General features: G+C 47.0%; 2 protein-coding genes across 3 annotated transcripts in view; both read left to right on the top strand.

The window, feature by feature from the left end:
* LOC138974254 (uncharacterized) overlaps positions 1-9,911 on the top strand; it is a 31,399-nt gene extending 21,488 nt beyond the window's left edge. For both annotated transcript variants that reach the window (XM_070346979.1, XM_070346980.1), the window contains one exon: positions 9,459-9,911. In XM_070346979.1, the coding sequence (XP_070203080.1) occupies positions 9,459-9,871 (413 nt within the window). In that variant the 3' untranslated portion in view covers positions 9,872-9,911. The remainder of the gene's footprint in view (positions 1-9,458) is intronic.
* Positions 9,912-10,288: 377 nt separating this feature from the next.
* The window catches only part of LOC138974828 (homeobox-like protein HDP1), a 5,598-nt gene continuing 1,261 nt past the window's right edge, over positions 10,289-14,625 (top strand). Inside the window, exons 1-3 of the mRNA XM_070347553.1 lie at positions 10,289-10,301; positions 11,736-12,160; positions 12,200-12,884. Of these exons, the coding sequence (XP_070203654.1) occupies positions 10,289-10,301; positions 11,736-12,160; positions 12,200-12,884 (1,123 nt within the window). The remainder of the gene's footprint in view (positions 10,302-11,735; positions 12,161-12,199; positions 12,885-14,625) is intronic.

A 14,625-nucleotide genomic window follows, 5' to 3' on the forward strand; every position in this document is an offset into this window, starting at 1 on the left:
GAAGTTTGAGTATAGGTATCCGACTTTTTCACACAAACACTACTGAAGAAATTGTAAGATTATGTTGTGAATATGTAAACAAAATAACAATCAGATGATCAGAAACTAAAGAAGAGAAATAGGGAAACAAATTAGAACATAAAACATAGTGATTTTACTGGTGAATTTAAAAACAAAAACTTGTGTATCCATTTGTGAAGCTTAAATTGAAGCATGGAACACAGACAAACATACATTAAAAGTGTAAGAGTGATTACAGTGATCAGAAATAGTGTTAGATATCAAGTTGAGTTATCCCTCTTCATCACAGTTAAAAGAAATACACCTCTTGACGCGAAAAATCTTGAACTGTCATGCTTTTACTACCCCTACCCCCTACCCATTTTGACAGAAAAGAGTGCATAGTCTCTTCCAATTAGAAAAGTAAGATAATCAGATGTTCAGGAACTCAAAAAGAGAAATAGGGAAGCAAAATAGAACATAAAATATAGTAATATTACTGGTAATATAGAGATAAAAAAATCATTTTTGTACCTATTTTTAAAGCTCATCAGGCAATTTTATGTTAATTTCATGCATACCACTTAAGCTTTTTTCAAATGTAAAAAAACAAGCAGGAACTGTTGAGAGTCAATGGTGTTTTTACATTTAGTCAAGTTTTGACTAAATCTTTTAACATAGAGGGGGGAATCGAGACGAGGGTGTGGTGTATGTGCGTGTGTGTGTTTGTAGAGCGATTCAGACTAAACTACTGGGCCGATCTTTATGAAATTTGACATGACAGTTCCTGGGTATGATATCCTCAGATTTTGTTTTCATTTTTTTTATAAATGTCTTTGATGACGTCATATCCGGCTTTTCGTGAAAGTTGAGGCGGCACTGTCACGCTCTCATTTTTCAACCAAATTGGTTGAAATATTGGTCAAGTAATTTTCGACGAAGCCCGGACTTCGGTATTGCATTTCAGCTTGGTGGCTTAAAAATTAATTAATGACTTTGGTCATTACAAATCTGAAAATTGTAAAAAAAAATTTTTTTTTATAAAACGATCCAAATTTACGTTCATCTTACTTTCCATCATTTGCTGATTCCAAAAACATATAAATATGTTATATTTGGAATAACAACAAGCTCTCAAAATTAAATATATAAACATTATTATCAAAATTCTTTTTTCCAAATCAATTTAAAAACACTTTCATCTTATTCCTTGTCGGTTCCTGATTCCAAAAACATATAGATATGATATGTTTGGATTAAAAACACGCTCAGAAAGTTAAAACGAAGAGAGCTACAGAAAAGCGTGCTATCCTTCTCAGCGCAACGAATACCCCGCTCTTCTTGTCAATTCCACTGGCACTGCCTTTGCCACGGGCGGTGGAGTGACGATGCTACGAGTATACGGTCTTGCTGCGTTGCGTTGCGTTCAGTTTCATTCTGTGAGTTCGACAGCTACTTGACTAAGTATTGTATTTTCGCATTACGCGACTTGCTTTTTTTAGCGAGAGCACCAGATAGTTCGTTTCTGATTCAAATTGTTTCTGATTTAAATGTTGCTGTTCTTGTTCACTATGCGGAGGTGTTTTTGTCACAGAACCAGCGTTGGTCTAGATTAACAAACCCATACGGATTTTACTGAATCACGCAACTTGTTGCGTGCTGTAGGCAGGGTGGAGTGGGGGAAAGTATGCAGGGTGGAGTGGGGGAATGTATGCAGGGTGGAGTGGGGGAATATAGGCAGGGTGGAGTGGGGGAATGTATGCAGGGTGGAGTGGGGGAATATAGGCAGGGTGGAGTGGGGGAATGTATGCAGGGTGGAGTGGGGGAATATAGGCAGGGTGGAGTGGGGGAATGTATGCAGGGTGGAGTGAGGGAATGTATGCAGGGTGGAGTGGGGGAATGTATGCAGGGTGGAGTGGGGGAATGTAGGCAGGGTGGAGTGGGGGAATGTATGCAGGGTGGAGTGGGGGAATGTATGCAGGGTGGAGTGGGGGAATGTATGCAGGGTGGAGTGGGGGAATGCAGGCAGGGTGGAGTGGGGGAATGTAGGCAGGGTGGAGTGGGGGAATGTAGGCAGGGTGGAGTGGGGGAATGTATGCAGGGTGGAGTGGGTGAAAGTATGCAGGGTGGAGTGAGGGAATGTATGCAGGGTGGAGTGGGGGAATGTAGGCAGGGTGGAGTGGGGGAATGTATGCAGGGTGGAGTGGGGGAATGTGGGCAGGGTGGAGTGGGGGAATGTAGGCAGGGTGGAGTGAGGGAATGTAAGCAGGGAGGAGTGGGGGAATTGGTGGAGTGGGGGAATGTATGCAGGGTGGAGTGGGGGAATGTATGCAGGGTGGTGTGGGGGAATGTAGGCAGGGTGGAGTGGGGGAATGGGTGGAGTGGTGGAATGTAGGCAGGGTGGAGTGGGGAAATGTAGGCAGGATGGAGTGGGGGGAATGTAGGCAGGGTGGAGTGGGGGAATGTAGGCAGGGTGGAGTGGGGGAATGTATGCAGGGTGGAGTGGGGGAACGTAGGCAGGGTGGAGTGGGGGAATGTAGGCAGGATGGAGTGGGGGAATGTAGGCAGGATGGAGTGGGGGAATGTAGGCAGGATGGAGTGGGGGAATGTATGCAGGGTGGAGTGGGGGAATGTAGGCAGGGTGGAGTGGGGGAATGTAGGCAGGGTGGAGTTGGGGAATGTAGGCAGGGTGTAGTGGGGGGAATGTAGGCAGGGTGGAGTGGGGGAATGTATGCAGGGTGGAGTGGGGGAAATGTATGCAGGGTGGAGTGGGGGAATGTGGGCAGGGTGGAGTGGGGGAATGTAGGCAGGGTGGAGTGGGGGAATGTAGGCAGGGTGGAGTGGGGGAATGTAGGCAAGGTGGAGTGGGGGAATGTGGGCAGGGTGGAGTGGAGGAATGTATGCAGGGAGGAGTGGGGGAATGTATGCAGGGTGGAGTGGGGGAATGTATGCAGGGTGGATTGGGGGAATGTATGCAGGGTGTAGTGGGGGAATGTAGGCAGGGTGGAGTGGGGGAATGTAGGCAGGGTGGAGTGGGGGAATGTATGCAGGGTGGAGTGGAGGAATGTATGCAGGGTGGAGTGGGGGAATGTAGACAGGGTGGAGTGGGGGAATGTATGCAGGGTGGAGTGGGGGAATGTATGCAGGGTGGAGTGGGGGAATGTAGGCAGGGTGGAGTGGGGGAATGTATGCAGGGTGGAGTGGGGGAATGTAGGCAAGGTGGAGTGGGGGAATGTAGGCAGGGTTGAGTGGGGGAATTTATGCAGGGTGGAGTGGGGGAATGTGGGCAGGGTGGAGTGGGGGAATGTAGGCAGGGTGGAGTGGGGGAATGTAAGCAGGGTGGAGTGGGGGAATGGGTGGAGTGGGGGAATGTATGCAGGGTGGAGTGGGGGAATGTATGCAGGGTGGAGTGGGGGAATGTAGGCAGGGTGGAGTGGGGGAATGGGTGGAGTGGTGGAATGTAGGCAGGGTGGAGTGGGGAAATGTATGCAGGGTGGAGTGGGGGAATGTAGGCAGGGTGTCGTGGGGGAATGTATGCAGGGTGGAGTGGGGGAATGTAGGCAGGGTGGAGTGGGGGAATGTAGGCAGGGTGTCGTGGGGGAATGTAGGCAGGGTGTCGTGGGGGAATGTAGGCAGGGTGTCGTGGGGGAATGTATGCAGGGTGGAGTGGGGGAACGTAGGCAGGGTGGAGTGGGGGAATGTAGGCAGGATGGAGTGGGGGAATGTAGGCAGGATGGAGTGGGGGAATGTAGGCAGGGTGGAGTGGGGGAATGTATGCAGGGTGGAGTGGGGGAATGTAGGCAGGGTGGAGTGGGGGAATGTAGGCAGGGTGGAGTGGGGGAATGTAGGCAGGGTGTAGTGGGGGGAATGTAGGCAGGGTGTAGTGGGGGAATGTATGCAGGGTGGAGTAGGGGAATGTATGCAGGGTGGAGTGGGGGAATGTGGGCAGGGTGTAGTGGGGGAATGTAGGCAGGGTGGAGTGAGGGAATGTAGGCAGGGTGGAGTGGGGGAATGTATGCAGGGTGGAGTGGGGGAATGTATGCAGGGTGTAGTGGGGGAAATGTATGCAGGGTGGAGTGGGGGAATGTATGCAGGGTGGAGTGGGGGAATGTAGGCAGGGTGGAGTGGGGGAATGTAGGCAGGGTGGAGTGGGGGAATGTATGCAGGGTGGAGTGGGGGAATGTGGGCAGGGTGGAGTGGGGGAATGTAGGCAGGGTGGAGTGGGGGAATGTAAGCAGGGTGGAGTGGGGGAATGGGTGGAGTGGGGGAATGTATGCAGGGTGGAGTGGGGGAATGTATGCAGGGTGGAGTGGGGGAATGTAGGCAGGGTGGAGTGGGGGAATGGGTGGAGTGGTGGAATGTAGGCAGGGTGGAGTGGGGGAATGTAGGCAGGATGGAGTGGGGGAATGTATGCAGGGTGGAGTGGGGGAATGTAGGCAGGATGGAGTGGGGGAATGTATGCAGGGTGGAGTGGGGGAATGTAGGCAGGGTGTCGTGGGGGAATGTATGCAGGGTGGAGTGGGGGAACGTAGGCAGGGTGGAGTGGGGGAATGTAGGCAGGATGGAGTGGGGGAATGTAGGCAGGATGGAGTGGGGGAATGTAGGCAGGGTGGAGTGGGGGAATGTATGCAGGGTGGAGTGGGGGAATGTAGGCAGGGTGGAGTGGGGGAATGTAGGCAGGGTGGAGTGGGGGAATGTAGGCAGGGTGTAGTGGGGGGAATGTAGGCAGGGTGTAGTGGGGGAATGTATGCAGGGTGGAGTAGGGGAATGTATGCAGGGTGGAGTGGGGGAATGTGGGCAGGGTGTAGTGGGGGAATGTAGGCAGGGTGGAGTGAGGGAATGTAGGCAGGGTGGAGTGGGGGAATGTATGCAGGGTGGAGTGGGGGAATGTATGCAGGGTGTAGTGGGGGAAATGTATGCAGGGTGGAGTGGGGGAATGTAGGCAGGGTGGAGTGGGGGAATGTAGGCAGGGTGGAGTGGGGGAATGTAGGCAGGGTGGAGTGGGGGAATGTATGCAGGGTGGAGTGGGGGAATGTGGGCAGGGTGGAGTGGGGGAATGTATGCAGGGTGGAGTGGGGGAATGTATGCAGGGTGGAGTGGGGTAATGTATGCAGGGTGTAGTGGGGGAATGTGGGCAGGGTGGAGTGGGGGAATGTATGCAGGGTGGAGTGGGGGAATGTATGCAGGGTGGAGTGGGGGAATGTATGCAGGGTGGAGTGGGGGAATGTATGCAGGGTGGAGTGGGGGAATGTATGCAGGGTGGAGTGGGGGAATGCATGCAGGGTGTACTGGGGGAATGTAGGCAGGGTGGAGTGGGGGAATATAGGCAGGGTGGAGTGGGGGAATGTATGCAGGGTGGAGTGGAGGAATGTATGCAGGGTGGAGTGGGGGAATGTAGGCAGGGTGGAGTGGGGGAATGTATGCAGGGTGGAGTGGGGGAATGTATGCAGGGTGGAGTGGGGGAATGTAGGCAGGGTGGAGTGAGGGAATGTGGGCGGGGTGGAGTGAGGGAATGTATGCAGGGTGGAGTGGGGAATGTATGCAGGGTGTAGTGGGGGAATGTAGGCAGGGTGGAGTGGGGGAATGTAGGCAGGGTGGAGTAGGGGAATGTGGGCAGGGTGGAGTGGGGGAATGTATGCAGGGTGGAGTGGGGGAATGTATGCAGCGTGGAGTGGGGGAATGTATGCAGGGTGGAGTGGGGGAATGTATGCAGGGTGGAGTGGGGGAATGTGGGCAGGGTGGAGTGGGGGAATGTAGGCAGGGTGGAGTGGGGGAATGTATGCAGGGTGGAGTGGGGGAATGTATGCAGGGTGGAGTGGGGGAATGTGGGCAGGGTGGAGTGGGGGAATGGTGCTGGTTGAGGGGATTTAAGGGGATTGAGTTTACACATCCTGTGTTAGTCGGCAAGAGGAAACGAGGGAACTGTGGAGGGGGTGGGTGGGGGAGGGGAGGAGGTTAAGTTTATAACCACTTCCACCACTACGCCAATCATTTCTACAACTGAACTACCATGATAGAATTAACCACAGCGATTCGTCAGACAACTAGTCCCACACCTGGCACTGGAGGTACTGACCCAAATAGTCCCACACCTGACACTGGAGGTACTGACCCAAATAGTCCCACACCTGACACTGGAGGTACTGACCCAAATAGTCCCACACCTGACACTGGAGGTACTGACCCCAAGGACAATCCACAGTCTCCGCCATTCAAACAGGTACGTGAAGCGAGGCGACGCGGTGCTCTCCCTTGACCATGCATCTTCCAAGTTGTCCCTCTTGCTTTATAAAGTGTGTGCATTGGATCAAGGTGAGCATTTTTAACCAACCTAATCATGAGTAATGGGTGAGTCTATAGTATTTATCCGTGTTCGTCCGTGTGAACGTCCCTCCGGCCGTTGACAAAAAAAACCTCTCATAACGTAGAGGTTATCTCAAACGTTTTTTCCAGGTAGACCTTTTAAACTTTGCACAATTTTAGGGTTTAATGATCTCATGAAATGACCTGAGTTTGGTTGACCCTCGTCAAATTGTAGGGTCACAGCAGGGTCATGGTCATGTTCGTTTCATAAAAACTTAACGTTGAGTTTATCTCGGATGTATTTGAAGTTAGGGCTTTGAATCTTTCTTCTTTTTTGGGGGGTGGGGGGGGGGGGGTGAGGTGAGGTGGGGAGGGGGGTGTGTGGGAGGTGGGGTGGGGGAGGGTTCCTCCTTTGAAGACCTAAAAACACCCATGGGAAAGTCAGGTATTATAAAAGAAGAAGTCTTACAATGGGGGTAAACTTACAGAGGTTATGAACATAAGATATGAGAAAACAGGTTCTTGAAAAGTGGAGGGTCTTACTGGGGGTTGGGGTATTAACAGGGAGACCGAGTCTTCTGTCAAGTTGGGTAATAAGAGAGGAAGTCTTCTATTGGGTGGTCTTAACAAGCGAGGGGGGGGGGGGGGGGGGGGGGGCGTTCAAAGTCGAGTCGGGTAAGCTGTTGCTTATTTTTGTTAAAAATAAAAATGGGACAGTAGCTGGCGTGGACAAGAAAATATGACTCTAATTCTCCCTCCAAAAAATCACCAAAAGTGTGGGGTCAGCGAATCTAGTTTAATTAGGTTTGCAAAGTTTTGGATACAAACTTTATGAAAGACTAGATGAAGAACGTGTTCATTTAAAATGAAATAAGGAATGTAGAACTCAAAGGTGCACACGGTTTTTTTTTTAGCAACAGAGCTAACATTGTAATAAAAACCGGTAAATTGAACTTTTCAAAACTATTTTTGTCTTGTTTTTGACTCACCTGAGTATTTGGTGTGTATTAGGATTCATATGTGTCTGGTGGTATGAACGGCCGGCGTGGACACAAACAATTAACGTTGACGTTTTTGACTCACATGCGAAGCAAAAGTGAGTCTATGTACTCACCCGAGTCGTCCGTCCGTCCGTCCGTCCGTCCGGACGTCCATCCGGAAAACTTTAACGTTGGATATTTCTTGGACACTATTCAGTCTATCAGTACCAAATTTGGCAAGATGGTGTATGATGACAAGGCCCCAAAAAACATACATAGCATCTTGACCTTGCTTCAAGGTCAAGATCGCAGGGGCCATAAATGTTGCCTAAAAAACAGCTATTTTTTACATTTTTCACATTTTCTCTGAAGTTTTTGAGATTCAATACCTCACCTATATATGATATATAGGGCAAAGTAAGCCCCATCTTTTGATACCAGTTTGGTTTATCTTGCTTCAAGGTCAAGGTCACAGGAGCTCTTCAAAGTTGGATTGTATACATATTTTGAAGTGACCTTGACCCTGAACTATGGAAGATAACTGTTTCAAACTTAAAAATTATGTGGGGCACATGTTATGCTTTCATCATGAGACACATTTGGTCACATATGATCAAGGTCAAGGTCACTTTGACCCTTATGAAATGTGACCAAAATAAGGTAGTGAACCACTAAAAGTGACCATATCTCATGGTAGAAAGAGCCAATAAGCACCATTGTACTTCCTATGTCTTGAATTAACAGCTTTGTGTTGCATGACCTTGGATGACCTTGACCTTGGGTCAAGGTCACATGTATTTTGGTAGGAAAAATGTGTAAAGCATGTGAGTCGTATGGGCTTTGCCCTTCTTGTTTTTAAGGTAGACCTCTGAAACTTTGCACACTATTAGGGTTTGATGATTTCACGAAGTAATAATAATAATAATAATAATAATAATAAAACATTCTTTTATAGCGCTGTTCACCGCCGAATGGCAGTCTCATGGCGCTTTACATTAGACATTAAAATTTAACATTTTACATAACAAGTTTTCTCGTAAGAAATAACATACAAGCATTAAAAACAATTCATAGACAACAACCACTTATACTTATTTAAAATAATCTAGAAACATTGTTTTTAAAAAGATGGAAAAAAACCACAAAACAAAAAAGCCGTAAGATAAGTAATCGACACCTAGTTACACATAAAAAGTCTGACAATAAAACAGAACTCTCATAAAAGCGTATAGATCTAAAACAGAACGAAGATGTAGCAACAAATGTGGGGCAACAAATTAAACAATTAACAACTAGTCAACAAGCAAACTTATCATTCAGCACATTCACTCACAAGTGACCCCAGTTTGGTTGACCCTCGTCATATTTGGGGAGTTACAGCGGGGTTATGTTCGTTTCATAAAAACTTAACGTTGAGGTTATCTCAGATGTTTTTGAATCTAGAGCTTTTGATACTATGCACACTTCTAGAGTTTGATAATCTACGGACTTGACGTAAATGTGATTGACCCTCGTCAAGTTTCGGGGTCACAGGGGGTCATGTTCGATTCATAATAACTTAACATTGATGTTATCTCAGGCGTTTTTGAAGTTAGAGCTTTGAAACTTTGAATACTTCCAAGTTGTCCCCCTTGCTTTATAAAGTGTGTGCGTTGGACCCAGGTGAGCATGGACCAAGTGATTTTTGACCCATCTAATCATGAGTAATGGGCGAGTCTATAGTATTCATCCGTGTCCGTCCGTGTGAACGTCTGTCCGGCCGTGGACAAAAACCCCACCTCATAACGTAGAGGTTATCTCAAACGTTTTTCCAGCTAGAGAAACTGGAGTTGTCAGACAGTTATACAGTTAGCTGGTACAGAGACACAGTCATGTTGATAGAGAAAGGAAATGTTATTGTGCTGATTTGTGTTGGCGTTCATAATTAGGTCAAGTCACAAGGGCCTGTAGGTGTCTTGTCCGCTTGGATCTCGATTATTTCCCTGAATCATTCAGAATGACAGTTTTAAGTGTCACCTTGAGGTCTCTGCGAAAACACACAATGACAACACATGATTTGTCATCAATTTAGCGTTTGTAAAGTCTTTCGTATGGCCGAGTTCTAGTACTGAGGATTTTCTTAAAACATTCTTTTGTACGTAAAGGTTTTTAAGATATAAAATACTATTTCTCAAGGTGACGGCAACCAAGACACACCAGACGAGGATAAGGGCAATAACGAGAGAGAACACATAGGCAAGTCATCACAAGATAACAAAGGCAAGGCATCACAAGCCAGCGCTACCAGCTGGCTGGCAATCGGTCTTGGTGTGGCGGGAGCTGTTGTCTGTCTCGGTGTCGGTCTCGGCGTCGCGCACCACTGGAGGAAGAAAAGGAGCGGTCAACAGAGCATGACGCCAGCCGCCACCCCCTCCCTTCCTCCTCCACCCGCTGACGGGAACACGGAGACCGCCATGAACACCGGTGACACTGCCAACGTCGGTCAATCTGGTCAAGACCCACACATCGATGTTGACGATGCAGGCAGCCAGGCCAGTGCAGACTCTGACGCTGACACTGCCAGTGATGCTTCGTCGGATGCAGATTGATTATTAACCCATCTCCGCAGTATAAACAACATCGCTTGGAGTTTCTCTGATGGTTTTTTTTTAATCCAGAACTTAAAAACGTTACAGACTTTTACATAGGAATAATTCCCACACTTGATGTAAATCTCGCTGAGCCTCGTCAACTTTCAATGGATGAATCTTGGGATGAGATTTGTTTTTAATCATGTGTTGGGGGTTAGAACTGACATACGTCACAAATGTAAAGGGGTTGATAACACCCTGTCATAGTTCACATTAGCTGATCCTCGGCTCATTTTAAAGTCGCATGGGGATTGAATTTGGACATATTTTGTTTAATTTTCTTAACAGTTTTGAAGCTTAAACTGTCCAATTTAGCTGGTTTAAAGTATTTAGTAACCGTCTTCTGTCGATGTCGCATTGGTTTTATTGACTCACATGCGAAGCAAAAGTGAGTCTATGTACTCACCCGAGTCGTCCGTCCGTCCGTCCGTCCGTCCGTCCGTCCGTCCGTCCGTCCGGACGTCCGGACGTCCGGAAAACTTTAACGTTGGATATTTCTTGGACACTATTCAGTCTATCAGTACCAAATTTGGCAAGATGGTGTATGATGACAAGGCCCCAAAAAACATACTTAGCATCTTGACCTTGCTTCAAGGTCAAGGTCGCAGGGGCCATAAATGCTGCCTAAAAAACAGCTATTTTTCCCATTTTTCCCATTTTCTCTGAAGTTTTTGAGATTGAATACCTCACCAACATATGATATATAGGGCAAAGTAAGCCCCATCTTTTGATACCAGTTTGGTTTACCTTGCTTCAAGGTCAAGGTCACAGGAGCTCTTCAAAGTTGGATTGTATACATATTTTGAAGTGACCTTGACCCTGAACTATGGAAGATAACTGTTTCAAACTTAAAAATTATGTGGGGCACATGTTATGCTTTCATCATGAGACACATTTGGTCACATATGATCAAGGTCAAGGTCACTTTGACCCTTATGAAATGTGACCAAAATAAGGTAGTGAACCACTAAAAGTGACCATATCTCATGGTAGAAAGAGGCAAAAAGCACCATTGTACTTGAATTAACAGCTTTGTGTTGCATGACCTTGGATGACCTTGACCTTGGGTCAAGGTCATATGTAATTTGGTAGGACAAATGTGTAAAGCAGTTCTTAGTGTATGATGTCATTGCTAGGTTTAGTTACCCTAAAGGTCGAGGTCAAGCATGTGAGTCGTATGGGCTTTGCCCTTCTTGTTTTTCAGCTTATGATATTAAACAAAAATATCGGGCATATAACTAAATTGAAGTTGCCATAGTTTCCATGTACATATTTACGTACACCATCACATGTCTATCGGTTCGGGATTTCTCATTGGATAAGGGAATCTTCCACTTGGAAGTATTCACGACTTGCAGCAGGGTTTAAGACTGAGTGCATGGTGGCCCCCATTATTAGCCTCGGCTTTTCCCTTTGTTTTTGGGACAACAAACTTCCCGTGTTTCTGACAATAATTGAAACAAAGTGTCATTACAACCGCGTCAAATGTATCAATACGTCAGGATTTGAAACAAAGGGTCGCTCTGACATAAGCAACTCGTCTCTGGTCTTACACATCGAACTTACCTGCTCCCAATCACATTTTGCCTCCACTATCTGTTCCCGCCTGCTTGAGACCGTAAACTTTAGCCGCCAGTCAACGCTCGGTTTAATATGCTTCAGACGATAATATTTTGATGGAAATTGAGAACAACGATTCCGACTAGAATTATTATTTCGAAGAGAGACGAGAACACCGATTCAGACGAGAATACTTCAAGTACAGACGAGAACAACGATTCAGATGAGAATGTTTCCACGGAAGACGAAAACAACGTTTCAGACGAGAATGACAAGAACAACGTTTCAGACGAGAAAGACAAGAACAACGTTTCAGACGAGAAAGACAAGAACAACGTTTCAGACGAGAATGACAAGAACAACGTTTCAGACGAGGATGACAAGAACAACAGTTCAGACGAGAATGACAAGAACAACGTTTCAGACGAGAAAGACAAGAACAACGTTTCAGACGAGGATGACAAGAACAACGTTTCAGACGAGAAAGACAAGAACAACGTTTCAGACAAGAATGACAAGAACAACGTTTCAGACGAGAATGACAAGAACAACGTTTCAGACAAGAATGACAAGAACAACGTTTCAGACAAGAATGACAAGAACAACGTTTCAGACGAGAATGACAAGAACAACGTTTCAGACAAGAATGACAAGAACAACGTTTCAGACGAGGATGACAAGAACAACGTTTGAGACGAGAATGACAAGAACAACGTTTCAGACGAGAATGACAAGAACAACGTGTCAGACGAGAATGACAAGAACAACGTTTCAGACAAGAATGACAAGAACAACGTTTCAGACGAGAATGACAAGAATAACGTTTCAGACGAGAAAGACAAGAACAACGTTTCAGACGAGAAAGACAAGAACAACGTTTCAGACGAGAAAGACAAGAACAACGTTTCAGACGAGAAAGACAAGAACAACGTTTCAGACGAGAATGACAAGAACAACGTTTCAGACGAGAAAGACAAGAACAACGTTTCAGACGAGAAAGACAAGAACAACGTTTCAGACGAGAATGACAAGAACAACGTTTCAGACGAGAAAGACAAGAACAACGTTTCAAACGAGAATGACAAGAACAACGTTTCAGACGAGGAAGACAAGCACAACGTTTCAGACGAGAAAGACAAGAACAACGTTTCAGACGAGAATGACAAGAACAACGTTTCAGACGAGAAAGACAAGAACAACGTTTCAGACGAGAATGACAAGAACAACGTTTCAGACGAGAAAGACAAGAACAACGTTTCAAACGAGAATGACAAGAACAACGTTTCAGACGAGGAAGACAAGCACAACGTTTCAGACGAGAAAGACAAGAACAACGTTTCAGACGAGAAAGACAAGAACAACGCAACGAAATGTCATGCATACAATGAAGTTAATGTGCACCAAACAGGAAGTTAGTCCGTCAACAAATTTTGAAGTTCTTATCATGTTGGTTGGTGGTACGAGCTACTTTGTGTTCCATGACAATGCACCCGTTTTTACATTTAGTCAAGTTTTGACTAAATGTTTTAACATAGAGGGGGGATCGAGACGAGGGTCGGGGTGTATGTGTGTGTGTGTGTGTGTGTGTGTGTGTGTGTGTGTGTGTGTGTGTCTGTCTGTCTGTCTGTGTGTGTGTGTGTGTGTGTAGATCGATTCCGAGAAAACTACTGGACCGATCTTCATGAAACTTTATATGATAGTTCCTGGGTATAATATGCCCAGAATTGTTTTATTTGTTCCGAAAAATGTCTTTGAAGATGTCATCTCCGGCATTTATTGAAAAATGAGGCTGCACTGTCACGCCCTCATTTTTCGATCAATTTGCTTGAAATTTTGGCAAAGCAATCTTTGACAAAGGCCGGACTTTGGTAAAGCATTTGAGCGTGGTGGCTTAAACAATAATTAATGAATTTGGTCATTAAAAATTGGAAACTTGTCATTAAAAAAAATTTCATCTTATTCTTCCTCATTTTTTTATTCCAAAAATAAATACATATACTGTTCAAAAAAAGAAACGCATAGCTTGTAATATTTGGTTAATTTAGTTATATGGCTACAAGGATATCCACCAAACTGCAGAAAATGTTTATCTGGTCGTCGACCTTTCGTCCATTGCCACAAGTGAGCTCTGCACGTGACGCATGCGTTATCAGTGGCTACAATGTCAAAATTGCTCATTTGGCATGACCACTCGTCATGCTTCAGTGTAATCTCGTGACACTCGGGGAATATTGAGCTCTCACCATGTCTTCCAAAACCCATAAACGCGGATTGTTCGCCACAAAGAAATCAGACGACAATTCAGCGACGAAAGATGGCCCGATTGAGCAGAGAAGACCGCCAAATTGCATTGGGTCGTTTACAAGCAGGCCAAAGTCAAAGTGCAATCGCCAGGCACTTCCACGTGTCCCAGAGCACCATCAGTAGACTGTGGGTCAGGTTTCAAGCCACTGGCTCCGTTGCTGACTTGCCACGAGCGGGAAGACCAAGGGCGACAACTGCTGCTCACGACCGCTTCATACGGCTCCGCCACCTCCGGAATCGTTTGCTGTCGGCCTCATCTTCTGTCCAGGCTCTCCCCGGGCCACACCGATTATCGGACCAGACCGTGCGGAACCGCTTGCATGAAGCTGGTTTGAGAGCTCGCAGACCTCACAGAGGAGCTGTCCTCACCCGCCGCCATCGCCAGAACCGAGTGCAGTGGGGCAACCAGCACCTTCGCTGGACCGTCCGGAATCACTGGAGACACGTGTGGTTCAGCGACGAGTCCTACTTCCTGCTCCAGCGACATGATGGTCGGAGGAGGGTCTACCGGAGAGTAAACGAACGTTACGCGCCCAACTGTGTGGATGAGGCACCCGTTCATGGTGGTGGAGGCGTCATGGTGTGGGGGGCGATCAATACCGCTGGAAGGAGCACCCTGGTGCACGTCCAAGGGCGCATAACTGCCCAGCGATACGTGGAGGAAATTCTGCGCCCACACGCCCTTCCTCTTCTGGCTGACCAGGATGCCATATTCCAGCAGGACAACGCTCGCCCGCACACAGCACGACTCACCACCCAGTTCCTCACCGACCACCATGTCCAGGTGCTTCCCTGGCCATCCATGTCGCCAGACATGAACCCGATAGAACACCTCTGGGATGAATTGG

Source organism: Littorina saxatilis, linkage group LG8 (assembly GCF_037325665.1).
Source record: "Littorina saxatilis isolate snail1 linkage group LG8, US_GU_Lsax_2.0, whole genome shotgun sequence".
In the NCBI taxonomy this organism is placed as follows: domain Eukaryota; kingdom Metazoa; phylum Mollusca; class Gastropoda; order Littorinimorpha; family Littorinidae; genus Littorina; species Littorina saxatilis.